The sequence below is a fragment of the Periplaneta americana genome, chromosome 4, assembly GCF_040183065.1.
Source record: "Periplaneta americana isolate PAMFEO1 chromosome 4, P.americana_PAMFEO1_priV1, whole genome shotgun sequence".
In the NCBI taxonomy this organism is placed as follows: domain Eukaryota; kingdom Metazoa; phylum Arthropoda; class Insecta; order Blattodea; family Blattidae; genus Periplaneta; species Periplaneta americana.
This window is the reverse complement of record NC_091120.1, coordinates 170,784,650-170,809,512: the sequence shown is the minus strand read 5'-3', so window position 1 is coordinate 170,809,512 and position 24,863 is coordinate 170,784,650. Positions and strand designations below refer to the sequence as shown.

Here is a 24,863-nt window from a genome sequence, read left to right as displayed (position 1 = left end):
TTGAATTGGTTCGCCTTGAAGTTTACTGCATCGTTTTACGATCACTGAATCATTTTGATTTCAAAGAACGCAATAGACCTCACATCTCACACTATAGAGTCGTATCCACATTACTATTAATAATGAATGCCAGACTGAACACTTCCAGTGCTAAATACAACTTGTCGAGCAGGTGTTCAGACACCAGTAACTACTACACTGACCGGAAAAAAAAGGAACATCTTGAATATTTCCAGGTAATATTTAATTATGGAAATTTCATGAATTATATGAAACGAAATTGATTTTTGAGGTAAATTAAATTGTTTATTGTTGTTTACTGTTAATAAAATAACACTGACAGAAATACAATCTTAGTTCTTCCCTGAAGGAGTAAAAAACTCGTGCTCAGGGAGATATCTAAACACAAAGATAAACACAAAGATAATTTTTTGACTCTACGATGCAAATACAGTGAAACCTCTCCTTACGGACACCCCAAGATACGGACACTCCTCATATACGGACAGATTTTTATGTCCTAACTGAAATAATATAGAAATAATGATAAATTAAATTCTCGTTTACGGACACTCTCAGACACGGACAAGGACAGCTGTTTTACAGTCTTAAAGTTTGCTTTATCTCCTGACTGCGGACAGAACTTGGATTTCAAGACCTGATGTGTTACAAAAATGGAAAATTTAGTTTTGAGAACTGTACAGAAATTTCTTAACATGAAACATAACATAAGGGTCTCGTAGGCTACCACTAGCCCAGCCGGCTACCCCTTGTTAGCTGGAAGCGGGTGGATAAACAAAGTCATAAAATTTAACCTGTCTGATGGGTCCAGGGTTTCCGCGATCGTGAAATTGTATTCGACACATGACAGGGTTAGTAGGATTATTCTCTTCACTTCAATCAGTTGTTCTGTTTCGAGAGACATGGTACTTGAACGTAAAGGTTAAGTTGAAAACTGTAAATTACAGTACTGCATAACTGTAGACCTAGAATAAAATTGCATGGCACATGACTGTATTTTCCTTTTTCAGTTTTATCTAGTTTTTAATTCAAAGTTGCAAAGAATTTACTGTATTATAGTATACTGTATTTATAATTAAACTACAGTAATACATTTCATTTAAAGCGTGAAGGGATATATAATGCATATTATAAATTTACTGTTAGATTGGGGAGCCTCCCTCCCAATAAAGGACACCCCCAGATGCGGACAGATTGTTTCGTCCCTTTGATGTCCGTAAATGAAAGGTTTCACTGTATCGTTAAAACATAAAACAAAATACCATACGTACTGCTGGATGCCTAAGCAGTAGGGCGAAGTTCCTGGTATCTTGATATCCCCTCTCATGTTCGAACATTGCACGACATTAGTCTAGTGTACTACGATTTACTTTCCCATAATGTAACCATAACTGCAGACATCTACTGCCAACAACTCAGACGCCTTGCGACCGTAGTTGAAGAAAAACGACCGGGAAGACTTCATCAAGTGCTGCTGCAACACGATAATGCACGCCTCACTCCACTAACATGACGAAAGCAGTTATCCAGGAACTTGGTTTGGAGGTGATTGCACATCCTCTATATTCTCCCGACCTTGCGTCGTCAGACTTCATCTTTTCCGTTCTAGAACTATCTTCAAGGGAACTCCTCTGATGACAAAGATACTTCACTAACCTAGCTTGACGACTTCTTTAACTCCAAACCAGTAATTTCATCAGAAACGGAATCGATGAACTACCCCAGCACTGGCAAAGTCATAGACAAATGTACTGTAGGAAAATATACCTATTATTAATTAATTTCGGTCTTCTATTCATCTTTAATAATTTTTGTCACATCGAAAAAACGCTACGAAGTTTTGCATCAACGCACTAAGATGAATGTGTACTAAACATTAAGATATACTTTCTGAAGGACTAGAGAATGTTACTTTGGAGTGCGTGTGTTGAAAACCACTTGTCTATAACATTAAATATTCCACATGGATGAGATCCATATATTTGCATGCATCATGTCGTTCTCTCAACGCCAAATTTACACTGAATACGAAGACAGCCTTTACGACGTACTGTATGAAGCCAGCCGTAGAGTTGAAGTATTCCTGTAGAGACATACAGACCTTCTAATATTTATTCACAATTACTCTCCATGTGTATGTAATACTACTGCTGCAAGAAACATGGGGATAGAGTTCTCAGTTTTCTGGATAATACTAGACTAGCAGCAGACGATCAACTCAACAGTCTAGTTGGATATTAAAAGTGCATGGTGTTATATGGTAACTCAACTACAAGCCAACCAAACAGTCAAAGCAAATATCAAACATGATTCATATATGTCACAATTACAGTATATGAAAGCGCCCACGTTGGCGACTAAACAGCTGTACATGTTTCCTGACCATCCCACAGCCAGCTGCCATTTTAGTTTAATCTACATCGTTCTTGTCTAGGTCACTCACGATAGCATAATTAAAGCAGACGATATTGAAAAAAAATATTATGTATTTATTTACACTGCAAGTGGGCAAGCACCCGGTGGCAGTGGTATACACAATATAAACAATACACAATAAAATGATAAACAATACACAATAAAATCATAAACAATACACAATAAAATCATAAACAATACACAATAAAATGATAAACAATACACAATAAAATGATAAACAATACACAATAAAATGATAAACAATACACAATAAAATCATAAACAATACACAATAAAATTTACAATACACAATACAATTAAATACACAATACAATTCCAATACACAATACAATTTAGAGAGAGAGAAAAAAAAAAGAGATCAACAATTTATGACAAAAAAATTAGCTGAACGCGCCGATATTACTTTATTACCATTAATTCGGAAGTAAGAAAAACTATTACTGGGTAATTTTCCAATTCAATATTGAGAGTATAAACTTTTCCACTTCCTAATCTTTCACCGTGTACTATAGGAAGAACACAATAGACTCTCTAAACATGGATGTGTATTGATCTAGCTGATAATTGTCTCGTTTCTGATGAAAACGCACGAACTACATTGTGTAACTTTCTCCATTCTCCTGTAACTTCATCCCTCTTAGCCCCAAATATTTTTCTAAGCACCTTACTCTCAAACATCCTTAACCTGTGTTTCTCTCTCAAAGCGAGAGTCCAAATTTCACAACCGTATAGAAGAACAGGTAATGTAACTGTTTTAAAAATTCTTTCAGCTTTTTTGAGAGCAGATTGGATGATAAAAGCTTCTCAACCGAATAATAACGGGCATTTAATTTCCTTTCAAGTATTATTTATATTTGTTACTGTTGCTTCAAGATAGTTGAATTTTTTCACCTCTTCAAAGGATAAATTTCCAATTTTTATATTTCCATTTTGTACAATATTCTGGTCACGAGACATAATCATATACTTTGTCTTTTCGGGATTTACTTAAAAACCTATCTCTTTACTTGCTTCAATAAAATTCCCGTGTTTTCCCCAATAGTTTATAGATTTTCTCCTAACATATTCACGTCATTCGGATAGACAAGCAGCTGATGTAACGTAATGTAACCAAACTCTCTCTGTTATCCAGGACTTTCCTGGCACATTCTAGAGCAAAATTAAAAAGGGAAGGTGATAGTGCATCTCCTTCAGTAAAAACAACATTTTCACGAAAATGAAGTTGCTCTTTATTTACTTAAAGTCTTCATATTTGCTACAAAAATAATTTCAAAAGATTAACTCGATTTTAAGACACTTAAAAAACAGAATAAAGAACATTTGGAGCTCGCATAGGTTTGAAAGCACCAGCACGATAGAGGAAGAGGGAGAGGGAGAGAATGCGAGTTTATGTAAATGATGTGTCGATGGACAAAACTATGAGGAAGACCATCTCCGACATGTCGCGGGTTGTCTAAGCACAGGTGTTTTCAGCTTCAGCTACCGTCGCTAAGAGACGCGAATCAACCGAGTTCTATAATAAACGATGCGTGGCATGGCAGTCGCTCAAGAGGGACACAATTAGCCTATCAAGCGAAGAAAGAGGTGCCGCCGATGTCTATAAATAATAAAAATCTTGACATTTCTAACCTATTCCGTCATTTGACAACTCCGCTGAGCCCAAAATTACATACGGCAACACTAAATCTTTTACATCCGCATTTTTTCTCTTGTCGCTGTCTCACATTAATGGATAAAGCAAATAATGTTACACTGATGCTAGTGGCATTATCATGTACATGTAAAGTTCTTCTGTAATTGAGTAACAATCTGTCCCTTTATGCCACCGGCGCAGCTCAGTCGGCTGAGCCACTTGCCTGCCGATCTGAAGTTGCGCTCGGGCGCGGGTTCGATCTCCGCTTCGACTTATTACCTGGTTGGGTTATTTTCGAGGTTTTCCCCAACCGTAAGACGAATTCCAGGTAGTCTATAGCGAATCCTCCGCCTCATCCCGCCAAATACCATCTCGCTATCATCAATCCCATTGACGCTAAATAACTTACTAGATGATACAGCGTCGTTAAATAAACAACAAAAAATTAGAAAAAAATTCCCTTTATCAAAACATATGTTCCGTAGACTATGTTACGTCTACGCGTGTTTTCTACGTATAATCCACGTGTATTATACGTGACTTGTTTCACGTAGACTATGTAATGTACAAATAAATAGAATTAAGAAGTAGTTTTATTATTTTATGAGGAACCAACAAAAATATCTCGAACATATATTAAATCTGAATAAAATCATATTCATTTTAATTATACTGTATACATGAAAACTTTAAAAATATTTCCTTACAAAGTAACTACATATCAAGTATCTAAATATTAGAGTTAAATGGTTGTCAATAAACGTCTGCAATGTTGTTATCTATAATTTTATGAGTAGGTATAATACAGATGCAGAAGTTTTGATTATCTATTAAAATCTACATGAATTCCTACATCTGTATGGATGTACCTATAACCAATTAGATTATACACGTTTCACTTGTGCAGAAGAAACAGGTATATTCTGAAATTTCAAAGCTGAATTAGATTGGTGATAATGTTGCGTAATTTTCTAAATTTAATCAAATTATGTTTTCTGTTCTCTCTTGAAGGGTATACACCATTTTAAAATAATTTAATACACGAACACAACTATTACAAGAAATAATGTTCAATTGCGTTTGTAGCTTCAGCTCTAATCAACAGTAACGACAATCGAGGTTGCCAGGCGACGTTATAAAACAAAAGATGCGAAAACAAATGAATGAGGTGTGTAAACTATTTCAAATTTAAGTATCCCAAGATAGGGGTGCCATTTGAAATTTCATAGTGGTGGTGGCTGGGGATGAAACTTGACATGTTTTTTTGTTTAATTAAATTCAATTTAAATTTTATAGTTATTTAGACTGGGAAGTTTCGAAAAGAACGCTCTGTATATACAGATTTCATTTCAAAACTTTGCAGTCTAAATAACTAATTATTGAAACTGAATTCAATTTAAACAAAAAACACGTCAATTTGGATATTGAGGGGGAAGTCTGTAACCAGGCTTAATTGCATTTTAGATTTCACCCCCACCCCAGCCTCCCCCTTTAGAAATTTCTAATGGCACTCCTATTATTTGTATACATAAATATGAAAGAGCATTCTATTATACATCTCATTCATTTATTTCACATCTTTTGTTTTATAACGTTGCCTGGCAACCTCGATTGTTGTTAGGTACTGTTGATTAGAGCTGAAGCTACAAACGCAATTGAACATTATTTCTTGTAATAGTTGTGTTCGTGTATTAAATTATTGTAAAATGGTTTTCTTCAATGAAAATCGGTCCAACAATATCATCCCCAAAAATTCCAACCCACACACTGATCTTCTGAGGAAACTGGGTATTATCTTCACGAAACACACGAGGATTTTCAATGTCCCAGTACCTACATTATTGTGTTTGTTGACAAACCCATTTAAGAAAAAAGTCGCTTCATCACTAAAGCAAATATTGTGTCAAATTTGGATCATTTTCAATTTTCTGAGACATCTGTTCACAAAATTCTACTCTTCTATCAAAATCGTCTTCGCTGAGCTGCTGGTGACTTTGTATTTTGTAGGGGGGGGATTTGTTGCTTCAGTCTGAATTTCTCGCATTTCGTCATTGCGTGTCTAGCCATGGAGCAGTTTACTATTGCGCAACGTCTGGTTCGCGACAGTGTGACTGTTAGTCGAATGACATCGGTTCTTCGCCGTTCCCAAGAATTAGGCATAGGATGTTATTCAGCACGGCGAATTCTCCGATATGATCTCCATTACCACCATGGTGCCACCAGTCACTCTGCCCGCGAAACAATTGAGTTGCTCCATGAGCGGTTCCCGGATCGTCTCATCTCTCGTAATGTGACCACCAATGGCCACCAAGGTCATGTGATTTAACGCCATGCTATTTTTTTCTATGAGGTAATCTTAAATCATTAGTGTATGTCAATAAACCCGAAACATCCGTGAGTTAAAAGAGGAAATTCGACGAGTTGTCGACGAAATCCATCCAAGTGGAAATTTGTCAGGCAGTCATAGCGAATTTCACGGACAGAGTTCTTGCACGTCCGCGCAATAGAGGGAGTTATATGCCCGACATCATTTTCCATACCTGAAATGGGAAGGTGAGCTGGACATGTTTATGTCCTACTTTAAAGTATTTTGAAAAAATAAAGTTCATAATTTGATATATCAAAACCGGCGCGCTTTTTGAACGACTCTTTGATGTGTAAATTAATTCAGTAATAAAGTTTTTACTCAGTTTGCACTTTGAAGTGTGTAAACATTTTTGGGGCCCTCTAAATAGATACAATAAGCAGGAACCGAAAATTACTTTTCTGCGAGATCGTGCGTATTTGCTTGTTTTTCGCATAGAACCAATACGCGGTAAGTGTGAAATACCACATTCAGTATTCCCAACGTAACACACATAACAATTTCCCTCTTCTTACCGCTTAAGCGCGACATTCATTTTTCTGCTTTAGGCTTTTAACATATTATTTTTAGAGACGTTTAACATAGTAATAATTATAAATTGGAAACTTATCACTGCAATTTCACCTAAATTGCAATGTTAATTATTGTTTTTAAATATTTGCAAAAATTAAGTAAAGTCTACTACTCCACGAAACTTATTGCATTCCTGATACAAGTAACATTAAGGAAGCCGTGAAAAAATCAACACGACTCCAGATGCCGATGTTATTACTGCAATATTTTATATAAATAATATTGTTAAAATATTAAAATGAAAAATAAATCATTACATAACCTTACCGTTTGTTTTAAGTTCGCATTTATAGACTGGGGGGGAAAAAAGACAGACGTATATCACGGCCTGCTAGAGTATAGTAAACACAGAAAACATTTTACAGCAACAATGTGGAAGAAAGATATTTTGGTGTTCCGAAGTTGGCGTCATTAAACAGAAACCAACATGGAGATTTCATTACAACTAATTAGAAATTCGTTTTTCAGTTATGTAATAAACGATCTTCGCACAAAATAATGTACGATACACGAGCGGTATGTTTGTTTTCATGTTCTCGGAAATTAAAAAAGCTCAACTACGTTTCGCTTTTTCAATCTTTTCCTCGAACATGAAAACGTCAACATACCACTCTTGTAACGTATATTACTATTGTGCGAGATCGTGCGTATTTGCTTGTTTTCCGCACAGAACCAATACGCGGTAAGTGTGAAATACCACATTCAGTATTCCCAACGTAACACACATAACAATTTCCCTCTTCTTACCGCTTAAGCGCGACATTCATTTTACTGCTTTAGGCTTTTAACATATTATTTTTAGAGACGTTTAACATAGTAATAATGTTGGAAACTTATCACTGCAATTTCACCTAAATTGCAATGTTAATTACTGTTTTTATATATTTGCAAAAATTAAGTAAAGTCTACTACTCCACGAAACTTATTGCATTCCTGATACAAGTAACATTAAGGAAGCCGTGAAAAAATCAACAAGATTCCAGATGCCGAGTTATTACTGCAATATTTTATATAAATAATATTGTTAAAATATTAAAATGAAAAATAAATCATTACATAACCTTACCGTTTGTTTTAAGTTCGCATTTATAGACTGGGGGGAAAAAAAGACAGACGTATATCACGGCCTGCTGGAGTATAGTAAACACAGAAAACATTTTACAGCAACAATGTTGAAGAAAGATATTTTGGTGTTCCGAAGTTGGCGTCATTAAACAGAAACCAACATGGAGATTCCACTGCAACTAATTAGAAATTCGTCTTTCAGTTATGTAATAAACGATCTTCGCACAATAGTAATATACGTTACAAGAGCGGTATGTTGACGTTTTCATGTTAGAGGAAAAGATTGAAAAAGCGAAACGTAGTTGAGCTTTTTTAATTTCCGAGAACATGAAAACAAACATACCGCTCGTGTATCGTACATTATTTTGTGCGAACATCGTTTATTACATACCTGAAAGACGAATTTCTAATTAGTTGCAATGAAATCTCCATCTTGGTTTCTGTTTAATGACGGAAACTTTAGAAAACAAAAATATCTATACTCCAGCAGGCCGTCATATACGTCTTTTTTTTCCCCCCCAGTCTATAAATGCGAACTTAAAACAAACGGTAAGGTTATGCAATGATTTATTTTTTCATTTTAATATTTTAACAATATTATTTATATAACATATTGCAGTAATAACATCGGCATCTGGAGTCGTGTTGATTTTTTCACGGCTTCCTTAATGTTCCTTGTATCAGGAATACAATAGCTTTCGTGGAGTAGTAGACTTTACTTAATTTTTGCAAATATTTAAAAACAATAATTAACATTGCAATTTAGGTGAAATTGCAGTGGTAATTTTCCAATTTATAATTATTACTATGTTAAACGTCTCTAAAAATAATATGTTAAAAGCCTAAAGCAGTAAAATGAATGTCGCGCTTAAGCGGTAAGAAGAGGGAAATTATGTGTGTTACGTTGGGAATACTGAATGTGGTATTTCACACTTACCGCTTATTGGATTCTGTGCGGTAAACAAGCAAATACGCACGATCTCGCACAAAATAATGTACGATACACGAGCGGTATGTTTGTTTTCAAGTTCTCGGAAATTATAAAAAGCTCAACTACGTTTCGCTTTTTCAATCTTTTCCTCGAACATGAAAACGTCAACATACTGCTCTTGTAACGTATATTACTATCAATCCTTCCCTTTCTCCCTCGGAACTCAACCTATGTGTATTTATCGAACCTCACTCGTCTTAGGAAAACGAGAGAGCGCATGCTCGGAAATAGAGCTTCTTCCTGCGATTAGATCAACGCACTACCATTTCACATTCGCATTGTGGAATGGGCAGTTTATTAATACGCGGGTCTGCTTACATTATGTATTTCACGAGGCAGTGAGACACGTTCGTTCGGCCCGGCCTGGCACCGCACACAATGGGCAGTGTCATCAATCGCTGCAACAATCACAATTCTCAGCGAATTACAGGGTCCATTTCTAAAACGAGGTCTACACCACCGCAATGGCTTTAAACCCTGTTTAGATTTTTAAAACGAGGTCTTTTTCATTTTTCTGCGCCATACATAGAAACTATGGTCTGAACCAGGAGTAGGTTTAAAACCTCGACTTCATGTATACTACAAGACGAAATAGATCAGCTGGATGATTACACTGACTATTACACTTTTACTACGTCACACTACTTTCGACCAATAAAACGGTACGAAAGGACGTCTTTCAACCAATCATGGCCGCTTATTGCACAATTTTATCGCGTCCCTAGCATTTGTTTAATTTTATCGCGTCCCTAGCATTTGTTTAATTTTATCGCGTCCCTAGCATTTATTTAATTTTATCGCGTCCCTAGCATTTGTTTCTTTGTTCGCTAACATTTGAAACTGCGCTGGTCTGGACGTCAAAAATATATATAAAATTACAAACCACTCCAGTCGATGCACAGCAGTTTCAAATATGACTCGCATTGGCATTCAAGAACAAGAATTAATAAAAATCACTGATCATACCTATGCATCTTCTGAAATCCGATTTACAAATAAATGAAGAGCACCATTCGGAAATCCTGAATAAGTTGAATACACCATGTAGGCCTAAATCAACGAGTTCCACTTCTATTACGCACACGTCCAATGTAACATCAATTGAACCACCAACCACATTCAAATTTCAAAATTGTACATTCAATAATTATTCCTTTTAAAATTATTCATTCGGAAATTCTGAATAAGTTGAATACACCACGTAGGCCTAAATCAACGAGTTCCACTTCTATTACGCACACGTCCAATATAACATCAATTGAACCACCAACCACATTCAAATTTGAAAATTGTACATTCAATAATTAGTCCTTTTAAAATTATTCATGTTTATTTTTTTATGTCATCGTCGTTAATTAAAACTTTTCTAACACTTGTGTATATTAGTTAGGTTATGTTATAGCTTCTGCTATATGATATTATGGATAGTCACGTATCAGAGATTGTTTAATATTAAGATTTATTGAAAATCATCTGTCAAGTGACGTTGATTACTGGGATTCGGATAATTGAAGTGGAATGCAACTATCTTAATAAAAATGAAACTGAATCAACAAAGCCTTCTTGATTAGTAACATTGCCATCATGTATAATAGATTGAGAACTTCTCGACGAGAAGGCATTGCTCACTACTGCCATATAGCATGCATCTAGCGTAATATTTGTAATGCTGAGATGGTACAATAATACATTTGAAGACAGTTGTATTTTCGTAAGTCAATTAATATTTTATTGTATTGGAGTACTTCGTTACTTCTAATCTTTATATACTTTCTTCTAATCGTGTAATAGTCAATTAAATCCCACTCGAGTTTTGATTTTCTCTAGATAAATCTGCGAGTGGAACACGAGCAGATTTATCGATAAAATCAAAACGTCTAGTGAGATTACTGTTGAAAAACAAATTTAATTTTTTTCTTGCTCCGAAATAAAAATAGGTTAATATTACTAATATGTGTGCCCTAAATATGAATAAAAATCCAAATGATCCCATCACGTACCATTTTTCGGGGAAAATGAATTGAATTTTTTTAAATCTATTTGTTTTTAATTTTTCACTGCTAATGATAAAATTACAACACACTAGGGATAAAAAATACCTCATACTTGAAAAATGTGTACTGGATACAAAAATGATGTTACATAGTTTAAAACACAACAATAAAAATATTTCATGCGTATGAGAAAAATCTCGGAATTTGAACTTTCATTTAAAATAATTTTCTTGGTGACTTCTGTTTATAACTAGACCCGGAACTGTATTTTGCAAGGAACCAATAATAGTCTGTAAGCATGCTGGATGACGATCTTTCTTTTTATCACCTTTTTATTTCAGATATTTCTTGATGAAATCTTTCCCCATGCTCGTCGCTTACCGCTCCGAAGTTAGGAGGAAAGACATCCAAATGAGAATGTAAAAAGTGTATTTTGAGAGACATATTACACTCCATTTTGCCATATGCACTTAACATAGTTTCCACAACAAGTTCTATGTAATTCTCTGCCCTAGAATTTCCAAGGAAATTTAAACAAAGTCATGCCATTCTTTCTGTGACGGAAAGTTTTTCCTCAAAGGGTCAGCCATAACTTTGTGAATTTGTGCACCGATGAAAATGCCCTCTTTTAATTTGCCTTCAGTCAAACTGGTAAATTTTTCCTTTAAATACTGAAAACCATACCCTAGTTTGTTCATTACATAGACCTCACTTTGAACTGTTCAGAAATTTACTTAATAGAAGGGACCAATATCTGTTTATTTATTAGCAGTACAAAAGAACATGCCAACAACCATAAGAAACCGGAAATAGGTCATAAACTCATAAAATGCATTAGTTTTTGTTTTGGTTTATACCCCCAACCCGCTCCAGATGTTTCCTGGGGGAGCGCTTATCAAAAAGTGAAATCATAGTATATAAAAATCTTACGTGATACGAAAAAAAGATATGCATTTTCGCATTCAGCGCACATCAAACATGTTGTTTTAAGTCGGAGCAAAATTCTTGTTATTCATTGTTATCAATGGAAAGTTTGTATCTACGAGCATTAAATCCTCGGATTAGAGTAATGAGAAACAGGAATAATCCTTAATAACAATATGACGATAGCTTCAGACGAATATTTCGATTTTCGAAGGAATCAACGCAAAATTTAGCAAGAATGCAAATTAATAATCTTCAATGAAATGCAAGAGGCGGTGGGTTGACAATTTTATTATGGTACTCATTGATTTCAGGGAAGTAAGATATAATATTTTATATTATTTATACCTTTATGCCTATAAGACGATATAACTTAATTCTTAGTCTTTACAGTAGTTTTGGACATTTTATTTAATACTCGAAAATGATGTGGGCCTACAAGAACATGAATCAAACGTGATTTTGTCTTCTTATTATAGGTTTTATGATAGCGGGGCTTTCTATGTAGTATTATATGTGAAAATAGAATCATACTACATTTTAGTTTTAATTGACATTTTAATCCAGTTAATATTTAGATGATTAATTTCTTAGAACCGGGTTTCCAGGTAGTTAACGTTTGTTAGATTTTTATGAACAAAGGAAAAAACTACAACAACATAAACGCTCGACTTGGGCTAATTACTGTATTTGGTCAATATCATTTTATTTTCATTCTGTCATAATGATAGAATTTCCTTCTTGTCTTCAGTCAAGCATATCACTAATTCAAATGGGATTCCAACAACTCCTGTTGCTTCCCCATTCTTCATTTTCCTAAGCGCTAGTTCAACTTCTCCTCTTACTTAGAACAGAATATACTTTTCGTCTTCTGACTTACTTACTTACTTACTTACAAATGGCTTTTAAGGAACCCGAAGGTTCATTGCCGCCCTCACATAAGCCCGCCAGCGGTCCCTATCCTGTGCAAGATTAATCCAGTCTCTATCATCGTACCCCACATCCCTCAAATCCATTTTAATATTATCCTCCCATCTACGTACCGGCCTCCCTAAAGGTCTTTTTCCCTCCGGTCTCCCAACTAACACTCTATATGCATTTCTGGATTCGCCCATAAGTGCTACATGCCCTGCCCATCTCAAACGTCTGGATTTAATGTTCCTAATTATGTCAGGTGAACAATACAATGCGTGCAGTTCTGTGTTGCGTAACTTTCTCCATTCTCTTGTAACTTCATCCCGCTTAGCCCCAAATATTTTCCTAAGCACCTTATTCTCAAACACCCTTAACCTATGTTCCTCTCTCAGAGTGAGAGTCCAAGTTTCACAGCCATACAGAAGAACCGGTAATATAACTGTTTTATATATTCTAACTTTCAGATTAATCTTCTATAGCTAAGTCATCTCGAAGATTCTCTGCCTCGTAATTATAGCTCTTCTACATATTTCGTCCATTGCCGATTTCGTCTTCTATCAACCATGGATCTCCTTTCTCATTCGTGCAGTCCATTACATTTTGCTTCGCGGTACATTAAATGTTATCTTTCTTTTCTCTCTAGATCCTATATTTCTTTACATTTCTGTTTCATCCAGTCTTCATTCGCCTTATCAGTTTCTCTTCTTAGTTCGTTGTTTAGATTCCTGTAGTTTCTTCTACATTCTTCTGCGTTAATATTTTGTCATTTTCTCTTTTCCTCTACCCTCCCCAAAATTTAGCCTGTTACCCAAGGTTTCTTAATAACCATACCTTCTCTGTATCCTATTGTTACCCACTTCTGCTAATAGAGAAATTATTGGTTATATATTGCAACAAGTAGGTGAATTTGATTTTGTTTTGTCATTTTAATGTAAATAATTATCTTATATAAATGATTATTTTCTGATCTGTACTCATAACTTCAAAACATTTTACTATAGTGTTAAAATAAGTATGTTACTCATTATCAGTGTTAGATCTAAGTTTATTTTCATTATTTATCTTCCCAGTATCAAAATTGAAGACAAAAATTCACATTATTTCATATCAAATAAAATTTCATGTAGTACATATTTTGACATTCTCTTTTTCATATTTTGACAAACATTTCTTCATATTTACTCTCTCAGTAACACATGCAAAATTATATGTCTTCTTAGTAAACTCACAAAGGATTAGGATTCAAAGCCAGAATAGTTCCTATGAGACGAGACTTTTTTTCCGGAATACTTCCGCTCTCTGAAGTTTTTGGAAGGTGCCTACTTAGTTTATTTCCGGAGTAAATGAGATGAATAGGTCTGGAGCTTCGCATTCAGACGGGGCGGAGTCCCAAAGCACGCCCAAATTAGAAAAGAATCTTTTCTTCAGTTACGAGGGGTGATTTAAAACACGTGTCACTCCACACATGCTTCTACATTGTGCTCTTCAACGCTTCTTCCCATTTTAATTCCTCTATTCACTTATACATTGGTTCCCCGTCGTCGCTAGTTTCATATATATATATATATATATATATATATATATATATATCATCATCATCATCATCCTTCACGAATTAGGCCTCTGTAGACCTGTTTCGGCCCCATCTAGCAGTCTTCTTAACGGTCTTCCTGGTCGACGATGTCCTCTAGGTTTATATTGCATCATAATTTTTGGGATTCTTGAATTTTCCATTCTTCTTACATGATCTAGCCAATTGAATTTGTATCTGGTGATTTTTTCTTCTACTGACTCTACTTCTAATTGTTCTAAAATTTCTTCATTCCTTTTTCGGTCTAAAAGAGTATATCCTGCTGTTCTCCTGAAAAATTTCATTTCCGTTGCTTTGATTCTGTTCATGTCTTTTTTCTTTAATGTCCAAATCTCGCTTCCGTATAGAAGGGTGGGTAATGCTAGTGTATTATATATTTTTATTCTTGTAGATTTTTGTACTAATTTAGCTTTTAATGTATTGTTTATTATTCCTAGAATTTGTGTAAATTTGGTAATTTTCTTATTCACATCTTTTTCATTTTGATAAGATATTTCACAACCCAGATAATTGAAATTTTGCACTTGTTCGAGGCATTGGTTATTGTGTATTATCTTACTTCTCACTGGGTCTTGTCCTAAAAATGCCATTACTTTTGATTTTTGTGCTGAAATTTCCATCCCAAAATCTTTTAATATTTCATTTAATGTATACAATCCTCTTTGTAAATTATCCTCTGAATTGGAAATTATGACTTGATCATCGGCATAGAGTAAGGTATTTAATATTAGAGCACTGGTTATTTTGATTCCTGATGTGTAGATTTGGTTCCATTTTAAAATAATTTCATTTATATAAATATTAAATAAAGTTGGTGATAGTGGACAACCTTGTCGAACTCCATTATTAACTAATTTTCTTTCGGATATACAGTTATTTATTTTGACACTTATTTTGCTGTCCGTGTAGATTTCTATTATATTTTGGAATAGCAAATTTGGAATATTTTTTTCTTGTAATATGTCGAATAAAATGTCTCTTCGGACTTTATCAAAAGCTTTATATATTAACCTTTAATTCTCTATGTGGCTCCACACGTACAGAAGGTCGTACTGAAAGTCATGAGCAACACACTGCTATAATTTCAATTTCAACAATGTAACAAAAACGAGTATATGATCATAATCTATAGACTTTACACTATGTATTGACATATTGTGACGTCATTAACTTCTATCATGTGACCACAGGCAATGTTTGCAAAATGGTCGACAACGATAATTCGTTTCGACAGCGTGCTGTCATTAAATTCCTTGTTAAAGAAGAAAAATCTGCTGCTGAAATTCACCTCAGACTTCAGCGTGCATACGGGGATGTGTGCATGGGCGCCAGCAGTGTAGGGGATGGGTGAAACATTTCGAAGACGGGAACACGAGCATCCAAGGTGAGCCTCGTAGCGGTCGTCCTCGAACTGCCTCCATGAAACGCAACAAGGAAAGATTTGATGAGTTCTGGGATGCATTTTGGCTGAATTTCTTGAACCTGGACAGACTATAAATGCTGTCCGCTTTATTCAGACAATTTTGGAGCTCCGTCGTGCATTGCGCGAGAAACGCCTTGGAAAGAAGATCATTCTGCAACATAATAACGCGTGGCCTCACATTGATCGTGTCACCGTGGAGAAAATCAGAAGATTTGGGTGGGAAACTCTTCCGCAACCTTCCTACAGTCCCGACTTGGCATCTTTCGACCACCATCTTTCCGATTCTGTAAAGGAGCAGCTGCGAGGTCAACGCTACGAGACGCTGGAGGACATCCGGAAAACAGTGCGTCAGTGTCTTTGGGAAGATGAAACGGACTTCTACGGCAAGGGAATTTTCAAACTTACAGAACGGCGGGTAAAATGTGTTCAAAGAAATGGAGACTACAGAAAAGTCTGTAGATTAAGATGCTGTATCTGGTTTGTCTAAAAAATAAAAATTAAGATTTATAATAATGGGTTGCTCTGTATGACCCTCGTACATACAAACCTCTAATGGATAACAGATACCCTCTCTGAAATGCTAGTTAAACTACTTACTAGAAACAATTTCGGAACAAAAACAGGCTGATACTACCATCACCATCGCCTTCACCATCATCACCACCACCACCACCGTCATCGAATGAATAAGATACATAAAACTGCTAATTAATCGCGCAAGGACGAAGAAACAGAGGAAGGTCAGCAATGAAGTGGTGGAAGTGTCTGGATATTGTCATTATCACCAAGACAACCACCATCACCTTGACAGGTTACAGTGCAAAAATTAAAGTTAATCTACAAAAGTTCTTTCCTAGCTCTTTATGGACAAGCCAAGCCAAGTCAACAGTATTTTAATAACGAGATTCCACGACACACTGAACTACTTCGACCACACGATATTTCATAATCTAAAGGTAAATACTCATTTCCCGTAGATAAATGAAGAGCCGACAGGAAATGAAAATAAATAATATTAGGAGAAAAATTATTAATCGAGAGATATGGAGCGCGGTTTTATGAATTCGGAGCCTTTTGCCTAAATCTGGAATGTTGGCAGGTATGCGACAAAAATAAAATATTACTGAAATACTGGTAGAACGAACATATTTGAAGCTTGTGTTGGGAGCTGTTTTTCATACTGAACATCCGCGATCGGTATTTTAGCAATAAATATGTTAAATGCGTAGCTAGGCAGCATTTCTAACTACACTGAAGTACAATTACTGGTACTTTGATTCTGTATCTCTGAGCATGATCTACATCAGGCATGTCAATCGATGGCCACAGGAGCAAGCGCGCTTTAGAGCCCAGGAGAACCTGAGCGGAAAGGAGACAGACGAAAGAGGTGGTATATGCCGCTTGGTCGAGCTATATTCAGGGATGGCCATCACTGATTCAATAGATAAAGGGAAGAGAACTTATTAAAACTGTATCCCTGTTAATTTTTAGATTTGCCTGAGAAGTATGAGTGCATTATAAGAATGTAAGTTTTAATTTTAATGCTCATTTTTCACAAGTTTGATTTTTTTATTCAAAAGAAATATTTTCTCAACTTTTCGTATAGAAAAGTGAAATTTTCAGGTATAGGCCTATTTATTTAGTAGCCTTACAGAATGTTTTCGTAAATCTAATATACCGTAAATACGTATTACTGAAGATAGTGTAGTGAAAATTTTGAAAATATTCGCATGGAAATTGTTTGTAAGGAAATGAATTAACAAAGCAACTACTGTTACATCATAAGCAAAAGATACATGCCCATGAATTGTAAAAATGTCAGCTCTATAGCTTCAGCAGATTTCGAGAAAATAATTTAATATTCTGATGATAGGAAGTTGCTCACAAGTATTATCTTAAAAGCATAATGCGATTAGAGTTTTGTTATGTAATATTAGTTACACTTAAAACAGATACAGTACCTAGGTAACTTTGCTTTGTACTGTAATATTGTTTTGATTAGTTTATTGATTACTTTTGTAAGGCTAAAGATACCATTAATATAAATTCCAGCTTATCATGTCATACTCAATCTCTTTCTTTGGAATATCACTTTCTTTATGAATGATGTGTTTCATCCACTTAATACAGTATAATATTATACTACTATGGAATTTAAGTGAACATTCCTTCTTAACTCTCTATTATGTTATTAAGATTTAAAACACAAGTGCAATATTAAGAAATCAGTGTTAGTACTTTTGTTTTACAGACAATATAGATCATATTAAACAGAAAGAAGCCATATAAAAATAACGACATAAAATTTCACGTTCCGTTTGAAGTTTGTGCACCACTGTTTTCTTTATCCAGCAGGTTGCTTATTCATATACACAACCCTTCCTCTTTCCATACTCAGAGCTTGCTGCCCGCGCAAGACGTCGTCAGAAAAATGCGCTTGCTTTGACATCAATGATCTACATAATTAGTCGGAGGGGCTCAAAGTGTTGAGAGTTCTAATGTTCTTGAAATGCATTTCAAATGGTGGCGGCAAAGCACAATTTTCCCCGACTATTTTGTGTGCAAAATCTAACTAAACTGGCAAATACGGTGAGTATCAATGTCTTAAGTGGAATTCGACTTTGTAGATCCTACAGCACAAACCAAAGTAAGATAACAACCTGGAAACTTATCAAATAAGCAAAGATCAACGAGGGACGACAGAACGGCGAGAATAACTCTACAGTATTCACAGCTTCCGGTAGGAGGAGATGGGGAAGGTAGGACATGGAAGATAAATGTGTCTGCATTTCTAGACGTAGGAGGAATCTTCAAACGTTAACAGTAGGACACGCCGCGCCTCCGTGATATATCTTGGGAGGTCAACACAAAAAATTAGATGTAAGGATGGGGAAACGGATAAACATAGGTATAAGAAAAGAAAAGGAAAAGGGTGGAAAACGAGCACTTCGATAATCGTAATTCATAATGATGCTTCACATAGGGACTGAATTCATCATAGAAGAATGACACTGAGTATGGAGAACTGAAGCTATTGTTATTCCATTTTAATATTATCCTCCCATCTACGTCTCGACCTCCCCAAAGGTCTTATTCCATCCGGCCTCCCAACTAACACTCTATATGCATTTCTGGATTCGCCCATACGTGCTACATGCCCTGCCCATCTCAAACGTCTGGATTTAATGTCCCTAATTATGTCAGATGAAGTATACAAGGCGTGCAGTTCTGCGTTGTGTAACTTTCTCCATTCTCCTGAACTTCATCCCTCTTAGCCCCAAATATTTTCCTAAAAACCTTATTCTCAAACACCCTTAATCTCTGTTCCTCTCTCAAAGTGAGAATCCAAGTTTCACAACCATACAGAACAACCGGTAATATAACTGTTTTATAAATTCTAACTTTCAGATTTTTCAACAGGAGCCTGGATGATAAAAGTTTCTCAACCGAATAAAAACAGGCATTTCCCATATTTATTCTGCGTTTAATTTCCTCCTGAGTGTCATTTATATTTGTTACTGTTGCTTCAAGATATTTGAATTTTTCCACCTCTTCGAAGGATAAATCTCCAATTTTTATATTTCCATTTCGTATAATATTCTGGTCACGAGACATAATCATATACTTTGTCTTTTCGGGATTTACTTCCAAACCTATCTCTTTACTTGCTTCAATAAAATTTCCGTGTTTTCCCTAATCGTTTGTGGATTTTCTTCTAACATATTCACATCATCCGCATAGACAAGAAGCTGATGTAACCCGTTCAATTCCAAATCCTCTCTGTTATCCTGAACTTTACTAATGGCATATTCTAGAGCGAAGTTAAAAAGTAAAGGTGATAGTGCATCTCCTTGCTTTAGCCCGCAGTGAATTGGAAAAGCATCAGAAAGTAACTGGCCTATACGGACTCTGCTGTACGTTTCACTGAGACACATTTTAATTAATCGAACTAGTTTCTTGGGAATACCAAATTCAATAAGAATCCTATTATTATTATTATTATTATTATTATTATTATTAGGTCTATTGTTTTCAGTCATGAAATTTCCTATTTCTTCTGATAATCCGGACAACTCAAAGCCCCAATTGGTCCGGATTAACGAGGTTTTACTGTAGCCTATATGAAATGAATGGCAGAGTCTGAGTGCTACTGTGATGTGCCAACTCACCTCATTAGGCTTACCCATCCTACAACTCCCATAGCCTATGCGAACTGTCCACTTCGTTCATTTCCCCACTCAGGAGTTGGATGAACGTGACGTGACATCCACCACGGTATACCTCCACGTCCCTGCTACACGATTAGTCAACTTTTATTTCTGCGCGGCATACTATTTCGAGGCCTGGGTAAAACCACGCACGAACCGTCGACTGATCCGAGACGAGAGATTCGAGCGGAAGGAAGGGGAAGATAGAAAAGAGGGGAGGTCGAATTAAGAGGCGTCGCCGACGTCGTCGTCTCGTCGTCGCAGGTAATGTGGTGGGGGGTGAAGGGAACCGAGGGATGCTGTGATGTGAATCCAGTCCGTATGCTGCTTGTGTTGCTTGCTGGTGGTGTGCGCGGTGTTATGGACGTGTGAGTGCAGTGATCAGTGCTGGATTATAAAAACCCCCGCGAGTCCAGCATCCCCCTCCGGGATTAATAGCAAGAGGGGGCCATGGCTCTCTCCACATTCCGGTTTCTCGTCATCGCCGCCACTGGACTGCTCCTGCTAGGAACGCTGCAAGGTACTGTCCCCACCCCCACAGCTCCAAGCAATTCGCCTTGGTTCGAGGCTCGGTAGCTCTGTTCCCATCAAGCGATTACAGAAGTTGCTGATTCCGAGTGCAAACACATTATGAAGAGTGGCCACTCCTCCCCAAAATCGAAAAGGAGTAGTCGATGAACAACGTGCTGGTATATTTCCAGAATGTTTGGGCTTCCAATTCCGACTTCAATCGACGTTTTATAGCATACAGCAGGTTCGCAGAGTCCTCTCAAAACTTAGGGTAATTCTGGAGGATGACCACTCCACGATTTTAGAGCTTTTTTTTTTTTTTTTCACAAACGATGATTATAATGTTCGATTTTCGAAAGATAATAGAAAAAAAAAATTCGTAAACACAATTTCCAACGTAACCTATCACAATCTAAACTGATCGTACCTAACCTTAACTCAAGCAAAACTAACCTAAACTAATCTAACCTAACCTAACATTACCAGATTATGATGAAGGATGAGTGGAACGGAGAAAAATTCTCTCCGGCACCGGGATTTGAACCCGGGTTTTCAGCTCTACGTGCTGACCTCTATCCATTAAGCCACACCGGATTCCCATCCCGATGTCGGATTGAATCCTCTCAGTTTAAGTTCCACCTCTTGGGTTCCCTCTAGTGGCCTATCCTCATGCACTGCGTCATAGATGTATGACAGTGGCACAATGTCCACACATGTGCAGAGGTGCGCTCGTTATGAGTGACTAAGTGGCTGGGATCCGACGGAATAAGCACCGTCTTAAGTCACCAAGTGATTATTTTTCGCATATCATATAGTCTATTATTATTAAATTTCTGCTCGGAAATATCACATGTACTTCGGTACATCGTAATAATATATTATCAGGTTAGTTTAGCTTAGTTTTGCTTGGGTTAGTTACAGTTAATTACGGTTAGTTTAGTTGTGATAGGTTATGTTAGGTTACAGTCGAAATGATGTGTTTCCGATTTTTTTGTGGAGAAAAAAAAGTTCGAAAATTGTTGAGTGATCGTTTTTCAGAATTGCCAAACTTAAAATAGGTAGCAGCCATCATGAAATATTTCCTAAGTAAGCCAATAATAATCACCATAACATCCTACCCATTCAATATCCAATAAGCTGTATAAATACAAATAAAAAAACAGCATGGATATATCCTATAATAAAGGAACAGTTGAAATTCAGTACATGAAGCCATCGTCTTGAAATGAGTTAGTTCTATATCATATTTGGGATACTTGAAACTGTTTGTCATCAAACCATGTCTGCTATATAGAGTGGGCCACAAGCCAGGAATCACCGAAATAACTCCAAGTAAGCAGTGGGACAGGAATCACGGGAATACCTGTAAGACTCAACGCCATCATTACCATAATGTATTACATAGGAGCATTCCGCGACTGAGGAAATCGTCCTATCTCTCTCGTTGTTGGCTCGCGTAGCCGAAGTTTATTTCAGTGGGTTACTGAAGCTTATCTGTTACTCAACCTCCTCGTTCGAGGAATTCTCTGTATTGCCATTAGGTAATAGAATATATGTCCATATGTAACAATGAATTATTAAATTTATAACAGACTAAGATTCTTATTGATATTTTGATGGTCCCTAAACACCGATTCACCCTATTTTGTTACCTATATAAAAGAACATTAAATTAAGTGACTAACCTCAATACCTTTTCGTGTAGAGATGAAATCGCGCTAAGTTTTCCACATCTTTTCATCATTCTCGGGATGCATTAAGTGAAAGAATTTGTTGACAGAAGAAGAAAAATATTTGGAGTGCAGTTTACTGTTCACAAAAGTGATACTAGACACAGAATTGAAAGGGAGGTACGAACTCTGAGAAGAAATCTATCTTCCGCAAGTCTTTTTCATGGTCGTAGGAAGATTTATCCCCACAACCCATATTAACAGACACCTGGTGGCGTGGAGTCAGCACGACGCCTGACCTCAGAAAGACAAAACACATAAAAAATCTACGTCGTAGGCGAGATTCGAACCGAGGACAGTGACTCCACGCACTACACACGATTGCAGTATTTTTTAGAGTAAAATTAAGAAATTTTAAATCACGATCTTATAATCAATTAAAGGTGAACTGAGCTTTTTGAAGTGTAATTCAAGAAGAGAATATCGCACCCCCAGTAAAATACTGTTGTAGACTATGTCGAAAATCAGATATTATTTCCGTAAGCAATTTACTACACTGTTGTAGTGGTTTGAGGTATGAAATTCTAATAATAAAATATTGAAATATCTAAGGTTTTGGTTTCTGTTCATTAAAATATTTTTACAACAGTATTTCACCACGAAACAGCACATTTTTACAAATCACAATTTTCGAGTTACGACATAGTTACGACACTATTTTGTTAGGAGTGCGATATGTCTTTGTTCGAGCACAGAGAAAGTCGTTCAAATGAAAAGTCTTGAGTTTTGTCTGTATAAAATCATGAGACATATCTATGAGTTAATCTCACTATAAATTTAGCGAATAAGTAATCATACATTTTCTTTCCAACGGAACCCGCTTAGCTTCGCTAACGTATCCAAGTAGAAAGACGTGCCATTAATTTGAACTCGCCGAGAACAAATATACGCGAATCTCTCGAATAAAACGGCTATAAAAACCCCGAAACTGTGCTACTAATAGAAAACAATGGAATGCTAACAAGTTTTAAATAGCCACAAAACGAATTATGTTTATTATAACAACACGACCTTGCAGTGAACAGGAAAATGTGGACCCGATATAACTTTATAACTCCCACGCACCACGCAAAGAGGAAGGGGCAACAATCAAGTAGTGGGCGTGCTAATAGACACAAACACAAATTATATAAAAGTAACACTATGGACCAATTGGCGGAGGTCGCGGGGGAGGAGGAGCCAATAAAGGAGCGGAAGGGGAGGGGACTGTGAAACATAATGTGTAATAAATATGTCAACACTTTCAAGCCAATGTAAGTTAAGTGCGTCTGCCAAAAGAAACGAGTGATCCTGGCTAAGGTCAAGGTTGGGTATCAAGTCGAACACATGGGTCACCATGGAAACCATTATCTGCAATAGCAACTCACTGAATGGATTTACTTATATTATACAGGTGTCAAATGAACAACGCAGCAATATTTTTCACCGAGTATGAAGACGTCCCACATGAAAGCACAGTCTAGTATAAACAGTCACGAAGCTTGAGTTGTGAGGGTGCTGGGAACAAAAGACTGTGCCGATACTATTTCGCATTGTCTGTAATGAGGCGATATTAGCGATCCTAGTGGTCAGCAACTATCTATGGATGCATATTTACTATGTATTGAGCTTCGTGACTGTATATAGTAGACTGTGATGAAAGCAAGATATGGAACCCACTGTCTATGGACTCAAATTTCCATATTATGGAATAAAATCTCCAAACATTATGGACGCCACTGACTTCTACCATTTTAAATTATACGAAACGTTAGCAGAAGTCGTTTTCAGGATTCCCGGTCATTCTTTCGAATGGACAATTTTCCGAACAATATTATTTCAAAATAGGAATTTTCGAAATACAAATTCCGAAAGCCAAATTTCCGAAAAGGACATTTTCCGAATGTAGTGCTTTCCGGAACCATTTTTGGAATTATTTTATGGAGATATGACTTACTATTCGGTTTTCGTTTGACCTATTGCAAATATTCTTTTTTTAATTCATATTCATTATTATACTGCGGCTTTCATGTAGTGGTTTCCCTCACATTTCTGTATACGGTCCACCACTACACTTAATTACATACATTCAACACATCCTAAATTATTTCTCTTATCAACTTTCTCTCCTTACATCTTCCAATATATAAATTCAATCTCTATGCCAATATAATATTTTCTGTCTATATCCTTTGTAAAATGCCTATTTTACTTCACCTTGTTTATCATCCATCGATCCCATGCCTGACCACCATGAAATAATTGTCTACATTATTCTCGTTTAGAAACACTCTCGGCTACAATCAACTATTCCTCCTCTACAATTACTATGCTAGCTTTCTTTAATAGTAACTAATTCCTAATTTTCATTCTTCACCTGACATAATTAGGAACATTAAATCTAGACGTTTGAGAAGAGCAGGGCATGTAGCACGTATGGACGAATCCAGAAATGCATATATAGTGTTAGTTGGGAGGCCGGAGGGAAAAAGATCTTTGGGGAGG

At 36.2% G+C, this 24,863-nt stretch overlaps 2 protein-coding genes across 2 annotated transcripts in view; one reads left to right on the top strand and one right to left on the bottom strand.

The window, feature by feature from the left end:
* The window catches only part of LOC138698425 (putative protein FAM10A4), a 181,325-nt gene that overhangs the window by 55,613 nt on the left and 100,849 nt on the right, over window positions 1–24,863 (bottom strand). The gene's annotated exons all lie outside the window — the stretch shown is intronic.
* Window positions 20,409–24,863, top strand: part of LOC138698422 (pneumococcal serine-rich repeat protein) — a 92,705-nt gene continuing 88,250 nt past the window's right edge. The window contains exon 1 of the mRNA XM_069824311.1: window positions 20,409–20,659. Coding sequence (XP_069680412.1) covers window positions 20,590–20,659 — 70 coding nt within the window. The 5' untranslated portion in view covers window positions 20,409–20,589. The remainder of the gene's footprint in view (window positions 20,660–24,863) is intronic.